The sequence below is a fragment of the Globicephala melas genome, chromosome 3 (assembly GCF_963455315.2).
Source record: "Globicephala melas chromosome 3, mGloMel1.2, whole genome shotgun sequence".
NCBI lineage: Eukaryota > Metazoa > Chordata > Mammalia > Artiodactyla > Delphinidae > Globicephala > Globicephala melas.
The window spans coordinates 149,920,886-149,948,379 of NC_083316.1; the positions used below are offsets into that span (position 1 = coordinate 149,920,886).

At 50.8% G+C, this 27,494-nt stretch overlaps 1 protein-coding gene across 3 annotated transcripts in view; it reads left to right on the forward strand.

Moving 5' to 3' along the window:
* The window catches only part of CPLX2 (complexin 2), an 83,225-nt gene extending 56,360 nt beyond the window's left edge, over positions 1 to 26,865 (forward strand). For 2 of the 3 annotated variants that reach the window (XM_030829878.2, XM_060296632.1), the window contains 3 exons: positions 21,521 to 21,639; positions 21,779 to 21,954; positions 22,714 to 26,865. In XM_030829878.2, the coding sequence (XP_030685738.1) occupies positions 21,609 to 21,639; positions 21,779 to 21,954; positions 22,714 to 22,911 (405 nt within the window). In that variant the 5' untranslated portion in view covers positions 21,521 to 21,608 and the 3' untranslated portion in view covers positions 22,912 to 26,865. Of the gene's footprint in view, positions 1 to 13,784; positions 14,053 to 21,520; positions 21,640 to 21,778; positions 21,955 to 22,713 lie in introns of those variants that run through there. The other variant, XM_060296631.1, reaches the window with a different exon arrangement.
* Positions 26,866 to 27,494: the final 629 nt, after the last annotated feature.

The window sequence follows — 27,494 nt, forward strand, 5'->3', positions numbered from 1 at the left end:
TCCACTTGGTGAAATTAGATGGAAATACGAAACTTTGGGGCAGCAGGAAATCTGAGTAGATCCTGCAATCTGGTGGGGTCTGCGGCCAGCCCTGAGTTAGAGGGAGCTCTTAGGAGGAGGCATCAGAGACCCCTGGACCACCCATGTCCTCCCAGTGACCAGCCTCCCCCCAGGTTACAATCTCTGTGGAGGTCTGCTCAGGAAGCCAGCTTCTTCCCAGCCCATTTCCAAGGCGTTTAGCAGCATCCTCCGTCTGTCACCTGCTTGACCCTGCAGGTGACCCAGTGTAAGGACCCTGCCATCCCCTCCCTGAAACATCTAGGAGGAAAAACTGATGAGAGTAGGAATAAAAGAGGAAACTCACTTTCACGAAGCACGCTGAGTATGTCCCACACTCAGCTGGACCCTTGTTTACAGGTCCTAAATTAACCTTCATCATGACATTAGTTACCATCCCCCGGCCCAAGCTTCAGGTGAGGAAACTGAGGCTCAGAGAGGTGAAGTGACCTGGCCAAGGTCACACAGCTAGTGAAGGAAGAACCCGGGGGCCCCGCTCCAGGCCTTTAGATGCAACGTCGCAGCTCCCGCCACGCTCAGCACTGAACCGTGCCGGGAATCTAACAACCGGCAGCCCAAATCCAAAGAGAGAGCAGGTTTCCAAGGAGAAGGAGGAGAGGTGTTGGGAACATGCAGTTATTTACAGGATGCAGTGTGGGTTGCTGCAGGAGAGAGGGAGGTTGACTGAGGTTGACTTGCCCAAAGTCCACAGTCGGGATAGGAACCCAGTTCTTTCCATGCTGCCCTGCCCTGGGAGAGACGATGTGGAAGGCAGTACACCCTAAGAGGTGTGGGAACTCACTTACCAGGATCCCGGAATGCTCCATGCCAAGGCCTGGGAGCTGTGTGCCTGAGGCGGAGGTGGCCAGAGCACACCCGCACCCTGCTTACCTCTCTCCCCGAGCAGAGGTAGCACCACACTTCCCAGTTCCCTGAAGTCAGTGAGTCCAAGATACTAGGTTCGGCCAACCAATGGTGAGCAGAAGTGTCGATATCAGTGAGAACACTGGCCAGAAACATGGAACACTTCACGTGGGCCATTTGAGCAGAGCTTCATGAAGGTGCAGGCAGGACAGGAAGGTCCCACAGGGACAGTGCAACTCCCCGGGGCCAGCTTTGGTGGGGAGCCATCGCCACCTCTAAGCCTGAAGGGCAAGGAGGGAGTCGTTGCCAAGCCTGGAGAGGGTACATATGTGGAAAGGACCGCTTAACAGAAGCAGTGGCCTTCAGCCAAGGGACACTCTCATTTTGCTCTTTTCTCGCCTCTAATCCCTGCCAGTAACTCCCATTGATAAAACCCAACCAGAAGCCCAAGGGCAAAGGGAGCCTGTTGATGGGTCCATAGCAATGAGCCTCCTGGGCCCAGAGCTGGGTGGGGAGGGGAAGAATGGGTCTGAAGGAGCAACCAGGAGCCAGCCTGGGGCAACCACTTCCCAGCTGGGGCTGTGGGGACCTCTGTGATACTCCAGCTCTCCCCTCCTGCCACAGTGGCCCTGGAAGCCGCACATTGAGTTGGTGGCATCATCAGATGGTAGAGCCCTCCATGCGCCTCATCCACCTTGCACAGAATCTTCCTCTTCCAGCCACAGCCCAGTGTGGTCTGACCATTACAGTCAAAAACAAAACAAAATAAAACAACAAGCTAAAGAGAGATGTCCTAGAGGCATTGCAAGGAAAAAGGCATCTTTTGGAAAACCTTTAAAAACCGATGACTTAGAATCAGGAAGCTTACCCAGGTCAGTGAGGCCTTGAAACGATGCATTCCAAAGACACCCCAAAAGTCACCTTGAGAAGGACTGTGGGAACAAGAATCAGAGGTCTTTCAAATCCATCAAATGGAAAGAGGTCAGATAAAAGACCGACAAGATGCTCAATGATCACAGTTCTGGGAGAGAGCTCAGAGATGAAAAGGAGAAACCCGGAACATCTGAGAGAGCCTCGGCCTCAGGCTTGACTAGGGAGAACCTCAGGGAAATTCTTGCTCCCAAATTGCTTTTTGGAAGTAGAGGTGCCAAAGGCACGGCTCTGTCGGACAAATGTTCCAACCCCAGTTGACAAACGAGACGCAGACAAATCACCACAAAGGGATGGCAGCCGTCCAAGAATGCCGATGCCACTCAAGGGTGAAATTGCAGCGCTCTTGGCCAAAAATATGTGCATTTTTGAGGGGATGTGGATATATGAACTGGGATCTGTGGATCTGAAGTTTGAGCTTTGGCAAAGCTTTGAGCAAGGACCCACATGTGAGTTCCTTCTCTCACTTAAGTCAACATTACCGTGGGGACCTTGTTGCACAGGTGAGGAGGTGTCATAGAGACAGAAAACTGGGACCAGGATGATCAGCTCCTTCTTGGGATGTGAGAACATTAAACAGAGGGTCTTTTCAGGGTCAGAGCCTGCTTGATTAGAAGTTTTCTTTTTTTTTTTTTTAACATCTTTATTGGGGTATAATTGCTTTACAATGGTGTGTTAGTTTCTGCTTTATAACGAAGTGAATCAGTCATACATTAGAAGTTTTCTGAAGGAGGGGGCATACAGCTCCAACGTTACAGATTCCAGCAGGTGACAAAGGTAGAAACCTCATTCAAAGCAACTTAAGTAGAAAGATGGTATTTACTGGTCACATAATGGAAAAGTACATGAGCAGATGATGCATAAAGGCACACTGGGATCTGGACACTTAAACACTGTCATCAGGAATTTGTCTCCTTCCCTTCTCTTGGCTCTGTTCTACTCTGTGTTGGCATCACCCTCAGGCAGCCTCTCTCTGGGTGGTGACAAAAAGGTCCAGCTGCTCAGGCCCACTTTCTGCCAGCCTTACAAACCCCATAGAAATAGAAAGCCTATGTCTCATTGGTTTTCAGCTAAAGTCCTAGGGCTGACTCTCATTGGCTTAACTTGTGTCATGTGCCAACCCTGAGCCAATCACAGTGTCCAGAGCTAATAGTCATCCAATTGGCCAGCTGTGGGTCTAATGCTCGCTCACCCATGGGAGTGGGATGTGGAGTCAGCCCCACCCAGACCACAAAGCCTAAAAGCGGAGGAGAAAGAGATGCCGAAGAGATACTAAACAGGCCAAAATGTGTGTCGGCACAGCAGACAACACCAAAAACATCCCAATGCCAAATACCAAAGCATGGAAGGAAATCTTGGGGTTATGTGTATGGACAAAGAAATGCAAAAAAAAGGGGACGCAAGTACAAGATTTAAAGGAGGAGGCCAGCACTATAATTGGGGTCTGCGGCCCAGCAAGGAGCCTAGGTCTCCAAGTTCCCCGACCTGAGATGGGGACCTTAAGGCCCACAACCATTTCAACCCCCAGAAGCTAGGGCTATGCAATGCACAAGTTTTGCCTCTGGAAATAGTCGTCGAGCATTCACAGTGAGGAAGTTCACTGTCTGATGTTGGAGATTCAGGGATGAGCAAGACACAGTCCTCGCCCTCAAGCAGCTTACACCCCAGTAGGCGGAGACAACCAAGGATGTACAAATTAATAGAGGAACAAAATGAACATCAGAGGCGTGGAGTGCACAGAACAGGGAGTGATCTGTAGGAGAGGAATCATGGTAAACAGGCTGGCAGAGGAGGTAGAAGGCAGGCCAAGGGAGGCCCCCACGGGTCTGGACTTGCTGTAGGCAATAGTGAGTCATTGAAGGTTTCTGAGAACAGGAGTGACACAGCAGGAAGAAGTTTCATCATCTTAATGGAGCCAGACAAAGCCCAGAGGAGAGTCACAGAGATGATCAAAGGGCTGGGGACAGGCCTGTGGAGGGAGACGACAGAGTGAGGACTGGAAAGATGAAGGCCAAGCAGAGCCTTGATCTAAGTCAGGCAGAGGAGCACACCGCTTCCTGACGCTAGACCAAGACACGGATGGAGCCGCACCATGAAGTCACTGAGAATGTTGCTTTGTTTAACTCCCATTGAGAAAGTGAGTGTCACACATACAAAAAATGTCATTTATATAACTGTGATCCCCACCCCCCGGAGGGGGTGTAGGCTGGAAATGGGGAATAAATCACTAATAAAGAGGTTCTGGTAGAGTTCTGAGCGGTCATCGTAAAGGAAGACTGAGGGGCACCAGGGCGTCTCGGGATGTTCCGTATTCATTCACGAGAAGACCACTTCCTGAGGGCCGGCTTTGAGCCTGGCCCTCCTCTAGGCTCTGAGGCCAGAGACAGGAGCAGGCTTCCCCTTGTCTTATTACATCATAGCCCTACCACCTTCTGAAACAAGCCAGCTCCCTGCGTGTTTACTGGGGCAGCATCTGCTTCCCCCATCACACAAGACAGAAATTTGCAGGGTTTTTTCTCTCCATTGTATCCCCAGGACCTAGAGGAGTCCCTGACCTGTAGTGGAAGCTTAGAACATATTTGCTGAGTGAATGAATTCCTCACGTTCGGTGAGTCCCCGTCCTCAAAGGGTTCAAACTCTAGGGAAAAAGCCAGACAACAAAGCCAACGTCAAGTGTAAAATTTCATTTCAATGGTGCTACAATGAGAGGTCCATGTGGGAGCATATAGGACACCCCTGACTCAGCCCTGCTTCCCAGAAGGGATTCCTTTATACTTTAGCTGAGCCATGATGGTCAAAGTAAAACAGAGCAGGTAAAGCTCTTCTGGGAGCAACCAGTATGGGCAAAGGTGCAGAAACACCAGGTGGCAGCAGGTACAGGAGTGATGGAGCATAGGTGGCTCTTAATGGAATTGGAGAGAGCGGTTCTGATCCTGGAGGGCCTTAAGGGCCAATTTAAAGGATTTGCGCTTTCTTTTTGTGCCAGTTAAGATCCTTTTGCTTGTGAGAAAAGACAAAACTAAAGCCACTTAAAGCAGCTTTAAGGACAACAAAATGGAAGGGGTGGTTATCGGCTCATAAAAATGACAAGACCTAGGAGAGCTGTGGGCACAGCTTGATCCAAGGTGGAGACAATGTCACCAGGCTAGGGTTTCTCCCTCTCCTCTTCTCGGCTTTACTTGCTCTCCGCATTCTGAGGCTCCATATGGTAGCTCCTGGGAAGCCCAATTCATAGCCCAGTGAAGCTGAAAAGAGAGTCCATTTCCCTCAGCTCAAGCAGAAGTCCCGGAATTGAGTCTCTCTGGCCCTGACTGGTCTGATTTGGGTCATGTGACCACCCCTGAACTGATCTGGGGAGCCATGGAGACCTAAGTGCTGATTGGCTTAGCCCAGGTCATGTGATCCATCCGCGGCTCCAAACGAAATACGCCGGTTGGCTCCTCCCGAGCTGATGCCACACGAGGGAGTGGGTGCTAGGTGGCAAAAGAAGCTGTGACCACCATGTGTTTCAAGGAGGAGAGTGATGCAGCTGGACCCGTGTTTTAGAAAGCTATGATTCTCCTACGGATTTAGAAACCAGTTAGAAAGTCAGTCTGAAGACAAGAGCAGAGGCAGGAGCCATGGTTAGATGGCTGGTGTTAAGAGTCAGGTGGAAGCGAACTGAGCGGAAGGGAGAAAAGGACTGTGACAGAGAGGGCTTTTTTTTTCATTTAAATCCTTAGGACAGAGTTCCAGGGCCCTGACCTACAGCCACCATCACTTTTGATCACCTCAGACTTGGAACGCCCAGCCCCATTAAGGACCAGCTTGTGGCAAGGTCCCCATATAGGTGCCCTAGCAGGGTCACCTACACTCTGGGACCAGTTGCCCCAAAGCTGCAGATCCCGGCTTGGCTGCCAGCAGCCCACCTAATCCCCCTCTAAAAATGTGGCCACCTGTAGAGACGTACCGAGCTCCAATACTGCTAATGCTGCCACTTCTCAGCTGTGTTACCCTGAACGAGGCCCTTAACCTCTCTGAGTGTGAATATCGCTATCTGAATATAAAGTGGAGATGATGACATTTAGGGTAAGGGACGCGTTGGTGTAGGGATTAAATCAGTTAAAGATATGAATCACCTACCACAGTGAGAGGCTCAGTAGATGAAAATTCCTTCCTCTTCAAACCTTTCAGCTTTTCCCTGGTTTCATCTTCCCGACACCTCTCCAACCCCCTGTTTGTTTGCCACATAAAAGGTGGTTTTGTTTTATTTTGTTTTTTCTGGCAGAAAGAAACAACTGGAGGTTGAGTGGCATAGACCAGCCATTTTTAGATTTGTGGGTAGAAAAAAGTCCTCTTGTTCTCAGGCCGGAATCTAAGCTCCTCTGGACTTCCTTCAGGCGATTCCCATCTGGGGACATGATACTCCACTCCCTTGTGTGGTGGAGAGGAAGGAAGGAAGCCCAAAGAGGGGGTAAAGAAGTAGAAGAGGGCTTCCCTGGTGGCGCAGTGGTTGAGAGGCCGCCTGCCGATACAGGGGACATGGGTTCGTGCCCCGGTCCGGGAAGATCCCACATGCCGCGGAGCGGCTGGGCCCGTGAGCCGTGGCCGCTGAGCCTGCGCGTCTGGAGCCTGTGCTCCGCAACGGGAGAGGCCACAGCAGTGAGAGGCCCGCGTACCACAAAAAAATTTAAAAAATAAAAATAAATTAAAAGAAGTAGAAGAAACATCGCCCACCCCTAGTTTCCTCTAAACTTCAAATTCTTCTTTCTCACTCCAACTTAAATGAACTCAGGGGACTCAGGAGGCAGAGTTCTCTGGCAAAGAAGATCATAAAAGTAGGCTTTGTCTAATGATTGCACAGCCCCAAACTCCAGAATCCCCGCCTTGCTCAGGTGTTGGAGGGAAAGAGGATTAACACTTGCTGAGATTGTGCTGCGATTCCCTAAACATTGTTTTATCTGAGCCTCACAATCACCCTGGTAGGTTGGGATCATTGACCCATTTCACTGAGGAGGAAGCTGAGTCTCAGAGAAAAACCACACTATCTGGAAGGGGCAGAGAGCTGCTGAGATTTCACCCATGTCTCTATATGAGCAGAGCTCATTGCTGTCTCCTCCACAGTGCCTCTGAGATGACTCCGGCATCCCCAGAGCCAACCTCCCTGTCCCTTCCCTGCTTTGGACTTCCAATCCCATCTGGCTTACAAGCTGTGTGTTTTTGATTCTCCTCCTCAGAGCTGCCTCTTCACTAGGATAGCACTTAGTGTGTTGTATTATCATTGACTGTTGGTGGGCATCTCTCCCCGCTCACTCCTGAGTGCTTCAAATCACAGGCTCTGATCTGAAAGGATCTTGAGCGTGTGAATTGGTCCATGTGTTATCTCTCTGTGGAGTATTCGCCTCTCTTACTGTGGAATAAAGAGGGGGAAGAGAAACTCCGAAAGTTCTTATACATCTTTGTCTGCCTAGGACAGTGTCTGGTGTGTCATAGGCCCGCCACACAGGTTTGATAAATGAAGATTTGAGTGAAAGGAGACCTACCACATAGGGTTGTCATGAGCTGAAAGGGCTGAGATCTATAGCATCCTTGGAACAGTGTTTGGCGTACTGGATGTGTTTTAAGAATGTAATGCTGAGTTACAACTGGGAAGGAATACTTACCCAGGAATTAGGAGTTTCATTAACTTGCTGTGTGGCATTGAGAAAGTCCCTTCCCATTTCTGGGCTTCTGTTTGTTCATCTGCAAGTTGGAGACACCGGATTAGATGACCAGAAATATACCTTTTCAGTGCTGACTTTTTATGCATGTTTCATCTCCTCCCTTCACTTCAACTCCTCCCAAAACATACACACACACACACACACACACACACACACACACCCCACGTGCATTCCCGTCAATCTCCAAGACAGAATTCTGCTGCCTCTCTGCCCTTTCTGTCTTTCATTTCCTTTGACCAGAAGCTCCATGAGCTTATTAAACTTTGTTGTCCATGTTCCTCAGCTATGCCTGCTTTAGTAAAACAGCAATAATGTCCCCTGAGATTCATTTTATTAAAGAGCAAAATCTGCTTTGTGGGCCAGAGTGTGCTGGTCCTAAATGGAAAGTAGAAGTCATTTCCAGCTCTCTTGCTCCATAAATGCAGGGGTTCTGCTAGCTGCCTTTGCACTGAGATGGAAAGAACATTTATCTTCACAAATGTAGGCAACACCATGGAGGCAGCCCTGCAAGGGACAAGGGAAAAAGCCTTCCATTCCAAAAGGTGCGGCGAGACCAAAAAAGAAAAGTTCTTCCTAGAATAGGAACAAAATTACACGGCAGGTTCTCTTCTAACTCCACAATTCTAGACATTAAGATTCATAGGATTTAAGATTCTAAAGTTGTGAGGGAATGTGTGTAATTAGTTGCATCTAAGCTTCTATTAGTCCTAAAATATTATATGATTCCATGATTAAGTATTTTTTCCTACAAGACCAGGGTCCTATGATTCTCAGATTCTATTGACCCAAGACAAGGGTCTTTCAACTAGTGGGTGTATCCAAAACACCTGGGGTCTTGGTAACCGATGCAAATTTCTGGGCTCCCATCTCCAAGATTTTGGTCTATCCACGCGGGATGAGCCCCAAGAGTCTGCAATGTTTTTAACATGTCCCCCCAAACCGCAGTGGATCTGAGTAGGAGGGGGCCATTCTTGAACATACAGTGTTTAGAGAGCCTGTCATTCTAGATTCTGTGATTCTAAATGTGATTCTAAAATGGCCTTTTGCTTATGATTCTAGCATTCTGGGACTCTTATTCTGTTTCCACGTGCCTAAGGACAAGATTCCAAGGTGTAGAGATTATCTTTCTGAGCAAGAGTTTCACATGGGGGAGGGGAAAAGAGACCAAGTGTCATGAGGTTGGAGGGACATTCTAGAAGGGGGACTTCCTGAAGGCACGGAGCAAACGTTGATGCTGCACCGATTTGCCTGAGCAAGTCCAGTGCTAGGACTCAAATGAAGAGGCTTGGTGAGGGGCGTTGGCTGGCTCTGGGGTGATATGAGCATCTGGGGTCATCAGGAGGAATTCCGGATGGACAGGGAGATCTAACCATGTCCTGGAGAGTTGGAAGGGCTGAGGTTGGAGGAGGGGAGGCAGAAATCACAGCAGAGAGCTCGAAAAAGAACCAGTGGCAAGAGAGGAAGGAGTTATCCCCAAAACATCCCCCCCGTGTCTGTGTTGGATGGTAGGGGAAATGCAGACTGGTTTGGCAGACATGAAAATGTAAGGTTTCAGGAAAACTCAGGCTGAGAGGGAGTTAACTGTGTGGGGATGTCCCTGGGTACAGTGTGTGGGCTGAAAGAAGACTGCCTTGACATGCTAATGAGTGCTTGGATGTTGGAGGGTAGGGATGAGATGAAGGGTAGCAGAGGACCTCTAAGGAGCTTGTAGGCAGATGCTGGGCTGGGGAGGGGCTCTGAGTTGGGGACAGGGTCTGGAATAGAGAGGGTTTCCTCAGGAGGTTCCCACACCCACTCCATGTACCACCGATGAGTCAGGATTCAGATGAGGAACGTGGGACCCTCTTTCTGAAAACAAAAGTGGAGAATGGAGAATCCAAAGTTCTCCAGCTTCCCAGATGGGGCAGGTTGGGTTGCCAAGCATTTCTCTGGCGGTGGGAGCAGGGGGAGAATGGAAGAGAAAGGATCAGTAACTCTTGGCGATACATTTAGCCTGTATGTCTGCACAGTGGTGATGACACATTCTGGCTGCACATACAAACCCCTTCTGCCCCACACAATGACAATGACACATGTGCCAGCCCATTGTGACACACTTACACCTGCACCCTTACCACCAATGATGGCAGCATTTCAAATTGATGCTAACACACTATGCGTCATCTCTCATGGACAGCAACACTTAGGACGTGCACCATTGCACAGAAATGGTGATATGTCCCCAGAACTTTTGCATCTGACACAGTCTAAGTAAATGGCACCCTCTGTGGCTGCACAACCTGCAGAGCTGCATCTAGTACCCATGCCTTACACCCCAACCATCACGCAATGCCATTAACATATTCCACTGTAACTGCAACCTACTTAGCTCTACACCCAATAACATTCACACCAGAGTCACTTCATATCGGGAGGGATACACCACCGCACACTGAGAGTCACATGGTGTCAAACCCACGCTTGCCCTACTAGAACCTGTATCCCTCCACATGGATGCTGCCCGCTCCCACCTGCACGGCCCCCAGAGGTGGGCACACACACACAAAGTCACCTTTGCACACCAGTGGTTTGCCTTCACGCCGTGTCACCGCATGTTGAAGGAGACAGACTGGGACCCTGACCTCACAACCTGACAGTGATGGTACCATAGCCTTGTTAGTGACAAGAGGGGAGGCACTCGTCAGATGAGCAAGGTGGCCTAGAGCCCTTCCCTCTGCACCACCCCCATAGTTCTCTTTCTGCCTCTGGCACACGGCCACCCCCACAAACCAAGACCGGCTCTGCCCCTGCAGGCTCAAGCTAGAATGACAGGATGTGGAGTCAGCATCTGGAGCATTCAGATGTCTCTATGCACTGACCGGCTCAACTCCTAGTTGAGGTCAGGGCCAGCCAGCGAGCTCTTCCTCATCTCCCACATGGCAGCCAGCGTGCCCTTTGGACGGAGGCGGCTGCGGGGAAGAAATAGGTTGACCTTTGGACAAGAGCCATGCTCACTGATCACATTTATAGTCTGTGACAGCTGTCATTCCTCACACACCCTTCCTCAATCCTCACACAAAGTACTGACATTAGCTCTCTTGATTGGCTTGTTAGTGAACCTTCAAGGCATGTATGTATCATTTTAAAAATCTGGCCCCCGGCCCCAGCCCACAGGGCTCATCAATAAAGGTGGAAATTCAGCGCCAGCCAGGGTAAGACACCGTAAGCAGAGCCGCATTCAGATCTTACCAGGTGTCTCTTAGAAGCTGTCTACAAAGCAGGGTCTGCAAGGGCCAGGGCTCAGCGTGGAGGGTGGCGACTTGCAGCAGGCTGGATTAGAGATGCAGGAGACGAAGGAAATACTGACAACCCACATGACACGAAGACCCCAATCTGAGTGTGAATTCATGGCAGGTTTTTTTTTAAGTGAGAAACTAGAGAACAGGGAAGATGATAAATGTCAATGTAAAAAAAAAAATATCGGCAGAGCAAAAATTACATTTCCATAGGCTGTGGGATGTGTCAGAAGAGAAGCAGCCCAGCCTGGTGGAAGGACCCCAGAGCTCAGTGTCATGCAGGCATGGGCTGGAATCTTGGATCTGCCAAAGACTCACTGTATCTCCCTGGGCCTTGTCTTCCCCATCTTGAAAATAGGGGTTTATGTGAACTAAAGGAGAGAATGTAATTTATGCAAAGCACCAAAGTGAGCACCTGAGACACAATGGGGGCCTGAGAGTTGTATGATTCGTCATATTATAATCAGTAAGAAATGTTTATAATATTTAGCAACATTTCTGTAGTTATAAAACAGTATTTGGGAACCATGTCCAGGCTGGTAACACTGAACAGGAACAAGTATTTATCTTTTCACTACCTTTTTTTGACAGGAAGCATCAGTGGCTCATGTCATCCCCTAATTGTTCAAAGGATAAAGCCACCAAAACATGACTGAGCTGTCCTTTTGTTCACCAGGAAGATTTTCTGCAGCTAGACATGACTCATGTCAGCTCATGCAGTTCTTAATAGGCTCATAGAAACTGGGGTTCAAAGGGTGCTTTAGCTGTCACTGACTGCCCAACTGCCATCTTCCAGGGGTAGGGAACTCAGCACCTCACATGAGGCAGTCCGTGCTATGGTTGGACAGCTCCAGCCGGTAGAAGGTTCTTCCTCTCAGAGCTTCTGTCTGCCTTCCTTTACCTTTCCTCCATTGCCCCAATTCTGTCTTCAACACTAGTAAAAACAGTAGTCCTTTTCTTTCCTGGCAATGGTCATTTATTCATTCCACAAGCATTCTTTAGCTCCTGCTTTATCAGGCACCAGGCTAAGTGCTGGAATTACAAACTGAACAAGACTTGTCAGTCCTTCAAGGGCTAATCCCCCTTCAGCATTCTCTACTCCAGGTAAAACAGCCTTAAATCCTTCCACCATCCCTCATTGAACCTGATTTCCAGACACCCACCACCCAACCACTTCCTTCTTTTCTAACTGTACTTGAGCCTACTAAAGTCCATCTGACAGTGTTGTGTCCAGAACTGAGCTTAGTATTTTTCTGAAGGCTAAGTTGGATTTTTAGCCCAGCTTAGTCAACATCCATGTCAAAGGCAATGCCCATTGTGGAAAAACCCCAATTGTAACTAGAGTGCTGCCAGCCAGGTCCCACTCACTGAGCTTCTGTTCTAGGAGAACAGGGAAGAGGAGGGAGGAGGAAAGAGGCGGACTATGGCTCTTGAAATGACGGGATGTCAGATCTCCCTTCCCAGAACTCCCCTCAGGCATTAGTGGCAATTCTAAGTCACTCTAATCAAACAGCCTCCCCTCTGCCCCTTCCATTAGTGTCTGCCTCTGGAAAGGGAAGAAAAATTAAAAATGAGCTGACAGGCCAACACAACACAGAAGAGAAAACTCAGCCATAAAGGGAGGGACTCCCCTACACCCAGCCCCACAGCCTGTAAGGGGAAAACAGAGATGAGCTTCAGAAGGTGACTCTCTAGATGAGGAAGGTCGGTCCACCAATGACTTCTGATTTGTGGGGAGTCCCCCATTTTGAGGCCTCTGCTGTGAAAATGTATAAAGGAATAGTCCCCCCTTGTTGGAATAAAATCATGCCTCCTTCCTTTCCCAGATCCTGTCCTTCTGCAGCTCTTGCCGCTCCCTTCTTGGAAGGAAGCCATCGCCTTACAGAAGCAGGAGTCATCTCCACTCTGACATAACCCCTGATTGATGCATAAACTCCTGCAAATCTTTCAAAGGCCTGGTGCAAGGCTCCTCCTCTCTGAAGCCATTTTCCTACACATTGGGCTGGATTAAAGGAAGCATTTTAGAGCCAAGAAGATGGCAATCAGAATGGAAAGGCTCATTAGGAGAGAGTCATAAAATGAAAAATGAGTGTAAGCAGAGGAGGAAAGGCCGGGGTGAAGGACAGATGTTGCCCTGCCTCTTGGTGGTCCCCTTTCTTCCCAGGGCAAAGGAGAGAAAAAATGGCCTTCTAGAATAGGTTTTGCCAAAGAATTCCTTATTCTTCACAGGATATCAGATCTAGAAGGGCCTAGCAAGTGACTTGCCCAAGGTCTACAGCAATTTTGCAGCAGTCTCCTCCCTCTGGGTCCACGTGGAATGTTCCTGAACCCCTATGGAGGCCTTGCCCACATGACGCATCAATGTTTTCTGAGTGCTCATGCGGAAGGACAGGATACTGAGGGGCTGCAAAGATGATCTGACGGTGGTCTTGTCATCCTGTAGGAGCTCACAGGCAAGAGGCATGCAAACAGAGGAAAAGGGGACCCTGAAACAGGGGTGTGCCTGGGGGTGGCAGGACCTCTGAGGATAGTGTGACCAGTTCTGCCTGGAGGAATCAAAGTGGGCTTTCCTGAGCAGGCGATCTTGTATTTCTGCTTTAAAAAAAAAAAAAAAAACCTTCCCTCCATCCCCTGACCCGCACTGCCCCTCAGAACATTGAAGCAGCAAGCTTGTGGTCCTAAGAGCTGTGGCCAGGATACGCAGCTGCAGGGGGGATTGCTGTGGATGTCTGGAGGAGAAGATACAAGAAAAGGTGGAGGAGGAAAGGGAGTGGAGATTTTTTTTTTTTTAAGAGAGGGGAAAGGAGAGAGAAAGGGAAAGGGAAACGGAGGGGGGAGGCGGAAGAGGGAGAGAGGGAAACAGGGAGGGAGGGAGAGACGGAGAAAGGGAGGGGAGAGGGAGGAGAGAGAGGGGGAGAAAGGAGGAGGAAGAGGAGAGGGGGGAGGGAGGGGGAGGGAGGGAGAGACAGAGAGAGAGAGAGACAGAGAGAGAGAGAGAGAGATTTGAATTTCCCATCTGGAAAGGGAGAGGTAGCACGTCAGGGTCTGGCTGACGGGCGCGATTGGAGGGCGCCTCCGGCAGCCGCCCGAAGCAGTAGCCGCGGCCCCAGCTCACCGGGCGGAGTTGCACGAGGCGGCAGCGGGAGCTGGAATAGCAGAAGGAACCGCCTCGTTGAGTTCGGCCGGAGCCCTGCAGTGGCTCAGACGGTTGCGAGGACCTCCAGGTCGGTGCTGGCCACGGGCCGGGAGGGCGGAGCCGGGCTGTGGGCAACAGGGTCTGGGCTCTCGCCTCCAGGCCGCAGCGCAGCCCGGGGAGCTGCAGGGTATGGTTTTCGGGGGCACAGCTCCCCAAGACTGCCCGGGCGCGAGAAAGGGAGGCTGCGCGGCGGCAGCAGGGACGCTCCAGGGCGCGCTCGCCGTGGTGCTGAAAGGACAGCTCCCCGCAAGGGGGAAGCGAGCAGGCGGAGGGAAGGGAGTGAAGCGGGAGCCAACTGGGAAGGAGGGGTGGGGCCCCGAGATGGAGACCCTCGGGCAGAAGCCCGAAGCTGCCCGGCTCCCGGGGAGCCAGGACCGCCCCGAGGGCGGCGGGAGACTCAAGTCTGAACCTAGAGAACAACTTCGAGCTCTTGGGGTAGGGATGGGGGGACGTCGATCTAAGCTACTTCAGGTTGTGGTTAATCTGGAGCCCGCCAGGGCCGTCTTCGCCTAGGGAGAGGGAGCCGCCCCTGAGGGGTACAGTTCGGGTACCGGAGTGAGTCAGAGGGCGGTGGGAGTGGGGCGGACAAACCGAAGGTGCAGGGGAGGAGAACCTAAACGTTGACTGGGGGTGGGGGACGAAGAGGACTCTATTTGTCATGGAAGGAGGAGGAGCGGAGGTTTGGGCTGCACCTGTCAGCTGCCTGGGGTCATTAGGAACGATCAGTTCTTCGCCCTCGCCGGCCCCACTCTGCCCCCTCCCTCAGCAAAGTTTGAGACCAGGCCAGGTCTTGAGGTTGGAGCTCTAAGTGTTGGGGGGGAGGGGTGCTCTCAGTGGCCAAACGTGAGCTCGAGGCAGAACTGCCGGCTACGTTGATCTCGGTGGGGGACCGATAGAGGGACACCAGGATTCCTGTCCCCCTCTTCTGCCGGGAGAATACGAACCCCCCGCCGCTTCCGCTTTTCTGCAGGAGCCAGTCCCTTACCCACTCCCATCCTCCACTGCTCCTTTCCCTCCCCAAGTGCTTCTCCCTTCTAGAGGCATGGGGCGGGGGAGTAGAGGGACATCCCCTGTCACTGCACCGCCATTAGCGTAGGGTCCCCCTCAAAAGGCAAATGAGTGTTGAACTGACTTGCAGTGAATATGGCCTGGACATGAGCTATTTAAAAAAAAGACAACAGATAAACAGCCACAAGGACAAACCCTGCAGGTGCCCGAGTCTGCTTGTCAGATGGTGGGGTCCAGTCCTGAAAACCTCCTGGGGCTCTGATGGCCAAGCCTGAGGAGGTGCCTCAGCTGCCTTCGGGTTAGGATGGGTTAGGAGGGAGCCTGAGAGGGGAAGCTGGAGGAGCATCCCGGGCACGCTGAAGGCAAGGAAACCTGGTGCTGCAGCAGCATCCCTCCCCCACCCCTCCGTGTGTCCCCTCCCCCAGCCTAACGTCCCCACTACCACCACCACCACCACCACCCTTCCCGTGCTGGGATAGACCAAGTCTTCCCGCAGACCCGCTGAGGAGCGCCTCCTGGCGGTCCGGCCAAAATCCTCAACTGCACGCAACCTGCTGGACCTCAGCACTCCTACAGGCATATGGCAAAATATCTACACACACGCCTGCACACACGCTTACGCAGAATCACAACGTTGCCTAAGTTCAGAGTTAGACACGCAGGAGCATACCTTGAACGCGTACACTCTCACATACTCGCTGACACACGTTAAATTCAACCCAGCAAATATGTCCTGAGGCTCTACCATGAGCTAAGAAATGTAGATGCTGGGACAGGAGAAAAGCACACGATACAAGCCCTGCCCTGGGAAGAGTTCAGAGTGACTGGGAAGGGAAAGACACAGAGCTGGACAGAGTGCATGAGCTGGAGGCAGGCAGGGCTGTCCTAGAAAGCGCCATGGGTCTCAGAAGAGGAAGACTCCATCACATCTCACCGAGGAGAGATTTCATGGGAGGAGTGATGTATGAAGTGGACCTTTGAAAACTAATGCTGCTGCTGCCGCTGATGATGACGGTGGTGATGACGATGACAGCGAATATGTACTGAGCACCTACTATGTGCCAAATGCTGGGCTGATCACATTTGCATTATTTCATTTAATGCTTACAACATGCATTGGGTATAGACATTATTGTCTCCATCTTGCAGATGAGAAAAGATTAAGTCATTTGCTCAAGGTCACTTAGGAAGTAGTGGGGCCAGGAACTGAACTGGCAGAGATGAGGTTAAGAGGTTCCAAGGATGTAGAAATAGCAGATGAACAGATGCCCAGGAGTTTTTGGAAGGAATATGTGTGGAGGTATAGCTGATAAAGAGCCACATACAAAGGATAGGAAATGAATGGTGAGGCAGGCAGATGTTAGACTCTGCAGGACTTGAAGGTCAGCACAAGGACTCTAGCTGGTTTAACCAGGCCATGGGGAGCCACTGCAGGATGTGTTTGCATGAGCAGATCTGCCCTTTAGGAAGATTAATCAGACAGCCTTGCGGAGGATAGATGTAAGGTAGGGGAGGGACAGAGTTAGAGATTATGCAAAAATTCAGAACCTCGAGGCCCTGACCAAGGCATTAGCAGCCATAGGAGAGGGGATGTGTGGATGCAGGAAACACTGTGGAGCTATAATCTCTGGACCTTCTTCCTCAGCACCCCGTCCCAATTATAACTTGCCAATTCCGTGTGTGGTTTTTGCCCAGCATCTACCTCCCCAACTGACTGAATGCTGTGAGAACAAATGCTATGACTCCCTTGTTCCCTGCCACAGCCCCAGCACTCAGAACAATGCCTGGCAGAGAGTAGATGCCCAAAGCATATTTGTAGTGTGAGTGAATGAATGAATGAAGAATTCCCTGACTGTGGAGTTTTCCACTGAGGCAATTGGAAGAAGGAATGCTGGAGGAAAAGGTGGCTGGCGGGGAGGGGAGACAAGGATGAGGTTGATCTTTGGATAGAATGAATTTAAGAATATCCAGCAAAGAGTTAAATGTGCAGGTTTGGGGAGAGGGAGAGGGAGAGGTCTGTGACTGAAGAAGTGCATAAACCAATAAGGGTAGGTGAGATTTCCCAGGTAGACAGTGGGAGAGGGAGGGGCAGTGGGAGGGGGAATCAGCAAAAAAGAAGACCATTGGAGAAGTAAGATGATGACCACAAGAGTGCTGTGTCATATGGCATTCAGGAAATTCAAGAAGAAGGCTGAAAAAAGGCAGGGTGGGTGAGAGGGAGGTAAGGGGTCTTCATCGGCATCTGATACTACAGAGGGATGGAGAAGGAGAAGGAGGGCTGTGAAAACATTCCTGGGTCTGGTGATTAGGAGGACTCTGGCAACTCTGAGTAAGGCAGCTTCAGCAGCAGTGCAGGGGCTGCAACTCTCCGATCTCACAGAGCCAGAGGGTTTGACTGGGAGGTGAGGAAGTGATGACACCAAGTGGAAACTACTGGATCATGAAGCTAGAGGGCAGAGATTAAGAGAAAGATAGAGTTCGGAGCAGGAGCTGGAGAAGGAAGGGGATAAAAGAGACGTATGGAGAAGAGATTGAAGGTGTGAGGAAGAGGGAGTAAAAAATGGATCAAGGAGAAGGTGTAAAGAGGGAAAATCTGGAGCTCAGGCAGATGGATTGGCTTCAGGGGGAAGGAGGGAGACTTCTTCCTTGGGAGTTAGGAGGGGAGTTAATTGTTTTGGTAATGATAACAAGAACCATTTACTGAGCCCGCATCATATGCAAAATACATTTCATAGATTAATTCTAAGCCTTCAAAATGGTATTATAATCCTCGCTTTATAAAGAAGAATGAGACTCAGAGAGGTTAAGTCAATTACTCACTATCACACAGCTAAAAAGCAGCAGATTCAGGATCTGAGTCAGGTGTGCCTGACACCAGAGCTCACAAGCCTTCCGCTGTACCACACTACATAAAGTGACATGGAAATCACCTGCTGAGAGGGATGGGGTAGGAGTAGGTTGGGCCTTAAGAAATTGGTTAGTGGAATCTCTCGACAGGGTGAAGAAATTGCTTAACAGCTAAAAGAGCCGTGCTGGGAGTCAGCAGCAGGACCTTGAGGTGGACCCAAGAAGTTTGGCTAAGTAATCCCAGGAGGCTGGGAGTAAGAGGCACCTGGAGTGACAGGATGTAAACATGGAGAAGACTCATCCCTTGAGTAGATTACTTTGCATGCGGGGGCTTGGGGTTGGTAATCAAAGTTTTCTGAATGAATACAGGAAGCAGAGGAGTCTGGAGAAGGAGGTGGTTTGGTGACAGAGAGGTGGCATGTTGAGGTTTTTTTTTTTTTAACATCTTTATTGGAGTATAACTGCTTTACAGTGGGGTGTAGTTTCTGCTTTATAACAAAGTGAATCAGTTATACATATACATATGTTCCCATATCTCTTCCCTCTTGCGCCTCCCTCCCTCCCACCCTCCGTATCCCACCCCTCTAGGTGGTCACAAAGCACCGAGCTGATCTCCCTATGTCATTCGGCTGCTTCCCACTAGCAATCTATTTTATTGCAGCTCTATTTACAATAGCCAGGAGATGGAAGCAACCTAAGTGTCCATCCTTGGATGAATGGATAAAGAAGATGTGGCACATATATACAATGGAATATTACTCAGCCATAAAAAGAAACGAAGTTGAGTTATTTGTAGTGAGGTGGATGGACCTAGAGTCTGTCATACAGAGTGAAGTCAGTCAGAAAGGGAAAAACAGATACCGTGTGTTAACACGTATATATGGAATCTAAGAAAAAAAAAGGTCATGAAGAACCTAGGGGTAAGATGGGAATAAAGACACATACCTACTAGAGAATGGAGTTGAGGATATGGGGAGGGGGAAGGGTAAGCTGTGACAAAGTGAGAGAGTGGCATGGACATATATACACTACCAAACGTAAAATAGATTTCTAGTGGCATGTTGAGTTTGAGTGGTGCTGTGGGACATCCAGGGCAAGGCAGGCAAGAGGGAGGCAAGTGTATTTCTTGACTTATTTATTGCCTGTTTCACACACACACACTCACAGTACACACACTCCCAGAATGTAATCTGCACGAGCACAGGACTTTGTCTGTCATGTTCACTGTTATATCCCCACTGTCACTGCCTGACACATGACAGGTGCTCAACTAATACTTACTGGATGAATGAATATAGGGGTCTGGTGCTCAGATAAGACATCTAGCTATCATCAGTGTTAGCAGTCATAAAGCCCCTGGAAAGGGTGGTTCTCCCAGGGAAATATTAGAGATGAAAAGGAGATAAGGACTGAGGTCAGAGTCCTGGAGAACACACTTCTGAAGAGGCAAGAGGAAGAAAAGCAGCAGCAAAGGAAGGGAGGGGAGAAGGAGCAGTAGGAGAGGAGGGAGAGGAAAGAACTGAGTCACAGAAGCAAGAAAAGAGAGAGGTTGGAGGATACAGTGGGGTGGCTAGCAGTTCAAATGCTGCAGAACTGCTTCAGAAGAAGAGCTGGGAAAAGGGCCCAGAAGATCATCTGGTTCAGGAGAGATGCTTGCCAGAGCAGCAAGTTAGGTGCCCTGTGGACCAATTTGAAACATCTCAAATTAGAGTCCTGCGTCCTCCACAACCACCTGGCAATTCCTTGAGCTAAATGTAAACACAGAGGAGGAACCCAAGAGTTCCTGAAACCATTTGGTTATTATTCTTTTCCTGTTCTTAGAAATGCCGTCTCTTTACAATGTTTTTAGTCAAATGAAAATATCTTGATTGACTGAGCTGAGCCACCTTCAAACTCAGAATTCTAGATCAGGGTGGGTCCTTCTGCATTTCCTGGAAATCCTGTTCCTTTCTGGCATGTCCTCATAAACATGCAATCAGCAATAGCTGACATTAACTAGCACCTGCTACACACCAAGCACCTGACCAGTATCTTCTCTTCCCCTTCATACATCAGCACAGGGTAGACTTAATACTCCCTCATTTTGCAGGGAGCAAACTGAAGCTTTCCCAGGGAGCCACAGACAGTGAGGGTTGGGGGCCAAGATTTCAAACCAGGTGTGACTGATACCAAAGTCCCTGTGGATGGTTTTCTACTCCATCATGACTTTCCTGAAAACAACCTATCAGGTGATCTGATCACGTGGAAGTCCTCAAACTCTCAGGCCCCATGGTATGAAAAGATCTCAGTCTGCCAATATGTTTTCTCATTTTGAAAGAAACGAGGAAAATCCATCATCAATAAACAGCCAGTGACCTTGAACTCAACTTGGTTGCAATATCCAGCCTGACTCCTCTGCCACCATTTCCCAGGACCCCTTTATCCTCCTAGCAAATCAAAAAGACCCCAAGTCTATGTAGAATGAAAGTCCTGGGGGAGTAGGCCTGGCCCAATTTGACCATCAAGGTACATGACACTTTGGCTGTTAGATCCCCATCCCCATGGATATCCCCCTCCATGCTTGAAAAAGGATTTGCGGTAGTTTTGCCTATGAAAGCACCAGTGAAACTGAATGGTTAAAATAAAAAGGAAGTCTCTAAGAGTTAGAGCAACTGGGTTCAAATTCTCAGGGATGCTAGAAGAATGGAGTAAGAAAGAGGCCAAGTATAGAGGGAGGCTCCAGGCCCGCTACCCTTCCCCTCCCACTATGGTTGGAACAGTTCCATTTTTATGTATTTTGCATATTGAGATTCCCATTAAGATTTTATTTGGAGAAAATCTTCTGAGGCAAAAAAATAATAATAAAAACTGAAAGTCGGTGATTTAGGGAGAGGGAAATGAGGACAAACATAAGCTGAGTGGTTATGAGGCCCAGTGCTTGGTAATTTAAAGGCCCTTAGCCCCAAGAAGATTATTGTGTCTCCAACCCCCTCTGTGTAATTCAAAATAAAAATCAATATTAAGCTATAAAACTTACATGTTTTATGCAATGAAAATAACTTATTTCTCCATTTGTCTAATTTCAGAAGTCTGGATATGTTCATGTAAGCTGGCTGTTCTCAATTTTTCACCTACCTCTTATTTGCTGGGGCCCCGAGCGCAAGCTCACTCCTTCTAGGGCTTGATGCAGTGGTCCAGGCTGGAATTCTCTCCAGTCTCCACAGTATCCCTGAGAAAGGAGGCACAGCCATCTCTATCTCATAGAGGAGGAAACGGGGGCTCAAGGAGATTGGATAACTTGCGTGGAATTCCCATGGCAAATAAGGAGTTAGGGTGGCATTAGAACCCAGCTCTGCCTCTGTCCAAATTCTGGGCTTTTTCCAACATGCCTGGCTTCGATCAAATTAAAGCAACATGGTCAAGATGAAAATTTTAAAATAGGGATCAGAAGCCATTTGGCAGCACACATGTGCCTGGCACATAGCAAGTGCTCAGGAAACAGCCCTTTTCCATCCCTTTCCATGCGATACCAGGCACTGGGTCTTGGCCTCTGGCTGATGGTACCTGATGCCTGAACCAGGGTGACCGGTCGTTTGTCCAACTCCACTGCCCTGCCTGTGCAGAAGCTTCTCCCATCTAACCCCCAACTCTTCTTTTGACAGGTTGCCACATCTCCCCAAGCCAGGCCTGCCTGAAGTGCTGCATGCAAATTTGGCTGCTGGCTAGGGCACATTAAACAGAGTTGTAGGCATGGACTTTGTCATGAAGCAGGCCCTTGGAGGTGAGGCCCTAGCCCTGCATCCCATGCCCGCTACCCAATCCAGACCCAGGTGGGAGGGGCCTCAGCACACCAGGCCCCCCCCATCCCCAGGCTTGCCTCTATGACCCTGTCCTCTCCCTCCCCAACCCATCCCCCACAGGGGCCACCAAGGACATGGGGAAGATGCTGGGCGGAGAGGAGGAGAAGGACCCTGATGCACAGAAGAAGGAGGAGGAGCGGCAGGAGGCACTTCGGCAGCAAGAAGAGGAGCGCAAGGCCAAGCACGCACGCATGGAGGCCGAGCGTGAGAAGGTCCGGCAGCAGATACGAGACAAGGTCAGCACCACCCTCTTGCCCATCCTGGAATGTAAGGGGTTAAAAGGGTCTCCCAAAACCTCGGGCTCCCTTGAATCCCAGCTCTCACCTTAGACCTAGTTCTCTCTGAGTCTCACTCTTTTCATCAGAAAAATGCGTGTCAAGGAACACCTCCCTCAAGGACCGTTCTGGGGATTAAAAAAGGTAGTGGATATAGTAAGTGCTCCCTAACGTTTGCTGCTACAGGTCCACAACCTTGTACCCAAAATCCTGGAGACCAAACAAGTTTGGAGCCCAGAATTTGGGGATTTTGGGAAAGTACTATAGCGCCCTGAGCACTGTTATGTGGCACTCCCAGTGAGTTTGCAGCTGCCACCCTATGCCAAACAGCTCAATACTTGTCTGCTCATACTGCGATAAATCAAGGGTATGAGTAGGCTTCCATCAATTCCAGTCAAGTTTTGTCACCAAAATTGGGCCCAAAGCCTGTGGGAGAACATTCAGTTTTCAGATCTTGGAGGATTTCAAAAGAGCAAAGAAATTATGTGGGCAGGTATTAATTTTAAAGGAAACCCCAGGCACCATCTCTCTTTTATTAAATACCAACTGAAGGCAAGCACAATCCCACAAGGAATGTGCCCTTATCCCCATTTTATAGATGAGAGGACCCTTGGGCTCACAGGGAGTTCCCATGAGCTGCCTCAGCCACATGTGCATGACCTTGAGATCCAGCTCTCTCCTTGCCCTGTTCATGCTCCTCTCCACCCTTCCCCTCCCCAGTATGGGCTGAAGAAGAAGGAGGAGAAGGAGGCTGAGGAGAAGGCAGCCCTGGAGCAGCCCTGCGAAGGGAGCCTGACCCGGCCCAAGAAGGCCATCCCGGCAGGCTGCGGGGACGAGGAGGAGGAGGAGGAGGAGAGCATCCTGGACACGGTGCTCAAATACCTGCCCGGGCCACTGCAGGACATGTTCAAGAAGTAACCGGCCCTCCCACCACATCCCCACTCCACTTGTTACTTTTTTTTTTTTTTTTTTTTTTGGTTCTTTCTTTTCTTTTTATTCATTTAAGTCTCAGTTCTGAAGGGGAAAACCTCAGTTGGCCTCTGTCCCCCTTCGCTGGCCAGGGGCTCCTCCCCCTCAGCACTCTTCACACTCCCTTCATCCCAGGGTATCCAGCCTCCACCTCACTCCCAAGTTGCTTGACAAGAAGAAGACAGCTTTTCTCCAGCAGGGGGTATTGAACCCAGTACAGGAAGCACTGGGGGGCCCCCTCCAGAAGCCTAAGGTCTGTGCTGGTGTGGTAATCCCCATACATTCCTTCATGCACCCCACTGCCAGGAGGACCACTGTCCCCAGCCAGCCAAAGTAATGACACATTCCAGCCCTGCCCAGCATGCTGACCTTTGGCCTCTAAACCCCAGTGGGCCTCCAGGTCAGGGCAGGGGCATTGAGTGGCCTGGCTCTGAGGAAGGGAGTCAGGGTAAGTCTGTCCTGTTAGGGCCTAGCCTGAGGCTGGCCTGTTCTGTTCTGGCCAGGCCTGGGTCTGGGCAGGAGGCTGGGGCTCTCCTTCTTTCCTCCCTCTGATGACACCCAGTCTAGGAGCATTCCTCTCCCAACCCCCACCTGAAGAGGCCTAGCCCCTGCCAAGCCAGTCCCTCCAAATGGATCCTCTATGGACTTTAACTCATCTATGGAGGGGCCCCAGGGTAAGGCAGCCCCTTGTTTCTTCCCCCCACTCCACTTAGGTCCTGGAGCCCCACTGCCAGGCTGGGCCCGGCTTGCCCAGCCAAGGGGCTGCCCAGGCCCCCCAGAAAATACTTGGAGCCATTGGGCAGCGATGGCCCATGCCATGGGACTCCCCCATTGGTGCAGCCAGGCTGCCCCCCTTCTTATCCACCCCTCTTCCTCACCTCATCCTGTTCATGTGCTTCCAGGGCCCCACGGTCCACAGGAGGACCCTTCCTGGCCAAAGCCCCAAACTTTTTGGGAAAAGCCAGTCCCCAGTTGACAGAGGGCATCTGTTCTTTCATCTTATTGGCCAAGAACAAACTCTCCTCTGGGATGTGTGAGACTGGCATTTGTTCCCCCCACCCCGAATTGTCAAGGCCTCCTTCTCAGTAAGCTGTGTGAGAACTGGGAAGCCATGGAGCAAATGAGAGAGGAAAGTGTTTGTCCAGGCATGCGTGAATGTACATGGCAGAGACTGCATCAGCAATTGTATGCCCAGAGATTATACATATAAGCCTATGATTAGAGTGTCTTGAGATTGTGTGTGTGTGTGTTAGTCAACATCCCTGTGTGATGTATGTTAGGAAGCCTAGTGTATGTATGCTTGTTTGAGGTGGTATGTGTGAGTTGAGATTGTGTCATATGTGTGTACTAACCATCTCATATGTGTGTTAGAACTTGCATGTGTTAGCTAGTATCTGCATTTTTTTCAAAAATAGCATGTATGTCAGGAGTGATGAGAATGTGTTAGATGTTGTAGAAGTATGTGTTTGAGAGAGTTGCCAGATATGCTGAGACTGTTGTGTGCATGTGTTTGGCTCTGAAAAGGCAGTTGTGTGCAGGACGTGTGCCTGGGGAGAAGGAACATAGGTAAGATGACCCCTCTTGGTCCCCAAACCACTAGTCACAGATGGCCACATCCAAGAGGAGACCTTGTCCTTGGCCTAGAGTCCTCCTGCCCTTGGAGGGTTCCTGCCTGAAGTCCTCAGAAGTCCACTGGGACAGACCCAGGCAGTGCCCCAAGAAGCCATGCTGGGCCCCCACCAGGGCCTACCCCAAAAGCAGGGGATAGGAAGGGGGCGACTTGCCTGTCCCGAAGCCCCTGCCCCATTGGCCCCAGTTTGCATTCTGCAGGTTTTCCATTTTAGTGAATTTATGCTTTTATTTCAGAGAGAGACATGGGTCTTCTCTGTCTGTTTCCAATAGTTAAAGCCATATCAGTTAGACTGCAATACTTTAAAGATGAGACAAAACAATCCATATGTTTAGGGAACTAGAAAAGTCCCCTGGTCTGTCCCTTCTCTGGGGAGCAGGGCCTCAGCAGCTCCAGCTCCCTGGACTTGCCCTTCTCCCCCGCCCACACCCCCTCCCCTGTGCCCCTGTGTCCCGTCCCCCCAGGGGGCCTGTGTCTGTGTCTGTACCTGTTTCTGTGATGGGGAGCCACCTTGCACCCCTGTTGTCTGCTTGTCTGTTTGTATCTGTTATCCCGGGCAGGATGGTCATTCTCAGGAGCCCCGGGGTCCTGGGGCAGAAACAGGCAGAGCCCAGTCCTGGGCCCCAGGCCTCCCCAGACCCTGTGTGTAGGTCCTACCTGGACACAGGGGTGAATCCCAAGTGTTCAGAAAGCTCTCCCTCTTGACAGGGGCCCGCAGACCTCAAAGGTGGTACCAGGGCACAGAGAGTGCCAGATGGACAGTGAAGACCGAGGCCCAGGGAGCTTCAGATGAGCAGGCCCGAGGAACCCCAGATCCCCAAGTGACATCCCTCACAGTCTTCACAGCCCCTCTGCACCCCCAGAGCAGGCTCAGGGCTTTTCCCATATGAGAGTGCCTTCCAGGCTGGCTGGCTTAGTCTGGTGCACATCCTGGACTCCTTTAGACTCCTCCAGCCTGCTTCTGAGCAGGACGACTGGAGGTTTTCCTGGAGGCAGGGACAGGGGGAGAATTTCTGCCTGGGGCATACCACCATAACTCTTGGGTCCAGGGGAACACAATGACCATCATTCCTGACACAGACCTTACTGTGGAGAGAGGCTAATATGTGGCCCAGAGAGGATGTCATGTGCAAACACACTTGTGGGAGCACAAAATATTTGTGAGGTGTTCGAGCAGGGAAGGGATGGTCACATGAAGTACCTGGGGTGGGAGGTGTATAAGGTGGGAGGGGGAAGAATGTGTCACACACAAATGGGGCAGTGTGCATGTGACACACTTAGGAGGTGGGGCAGGGAGGGAGTGGCCCCAGAATTCAGCATGCACTCACACAACATACAAGGGAGACATCCCCCAGCTAGGAGAACAGGAAGAAGCAATCATTGCATGTGGGTGAAGACAGAACAAAATGCCCGCTTGCCAGGGACGGCCACTGCTGTGCTGTGTGCCTGGGAGCGGACCAGCAGAGAGAAGGGAAGTGCTTCTCTGGATCTCCTGTGCTGGGCACTGGCAATGTCCAGAATTTCCACACAGGTACATCCTCTGCTCCAGGTCCAGAAAGTGTCCTTAACTACAAAGGTGTCTCCTCCAAAGGCAAGCAGGAGGTCCAGAGACCCTCCCAGCTGTGAGAGAGGGAGAGAGCCAGAGAGAGAGAAAGGGAAATAGAAACAGAACAGAAGTTCTTCAGCCCAGGTCCCTCTCAGGTGGGACAGCTGGTGGACAAAGCAACCTCCCCGAAGGCTCAGAGCTAGAGTAAAATGGGGTGAGCCACCAGCCCCGGGAGCCCCTGGTACCCAGCCAGCAGGGTTGCCCACCACCACCACTGAACTGCTCCATCCTTCTAGGTTCCTCAAACCCTTGACTGCACAGGGGGCTGGGGGTCAGACTGGCTCAGATGACGGGACATCTCTCAGGCCTGAGGACATGACTCCCCCCACATGTCCCCTGCTCTCCTCCCCACTCCTGTGCCCCACCCTCTTCACTGGAAAGAGAATGAGAGGTGCTCCTGCTGGCCCTCGGGTGGGGATGGGGGTCCTACTGAGACCCAGGTGAGGACGACCATCCTGCCTGCGTGGGGGAATCCATTTCCCACTGTGCCGTGTCCTTGTTGCTCTGCTTCCTTTAAATGTGTCAGTGCCTGGGGGGAGGGGAGGGGCAACCCCCATGCCCCCCTGAACCTGACCAAAAGCCATGGCTGTTGCTCCCCCTTTGTACGACGCAGATGCTAAGATGTACCAAACCAACCATGACAACAAGCAAAAGACCTTGTACAGCAGCTCTCGGTCTGTCTGTCCTCTTCTGTCCGCCGGCACTGCCAGAGCTCCATGGGATGCCAGCTGAGAGGAGGGGGGCCAACCCACAGAGCTCAAGAGGTCCCAGAAAACCTTCAGTTTTACCCTTGCTTCTGGCCAGGACACTCTGGCAATGACCCCAGAAACCAGCCAAGGCTAGAGTTAGGACTGGCCCCAGAGATTCAGGGCCACTCACGTCCTGCCCTTCAAAACCAACTGACAATCCCAGGAACTGGTAGTCCAGCTAACACCCCACACCCTGTCTCTGGCCACCCTTCCCCCCAAGCCCCGTGAGTGTGGCATCCTGACACAGAGTCAAGTCACACGGGTAGGCAAAGGTCCGTCATTGGTTGTCTCGCCAACATTGATGGAGTTCCTACCTCTGCTAGTCTGTGTGCAGGAGGCTGGGGACACAGAGAGAGGATGCATTGCTCCTGGACACAGACACATCCCAGACCTTGTTGAGGAGTCAAGAATAGACCACACTCGGCTGCCCCCCACCATCACCGTGCCTTAAGCTAGGCCTCTTCTCTCTGCTTGCATAGGCACCTCTCATTCCCCACACACTGCTCTCCTAGCCTGTATCTCTTCCCTTCCACCCATCCTCTCCCCA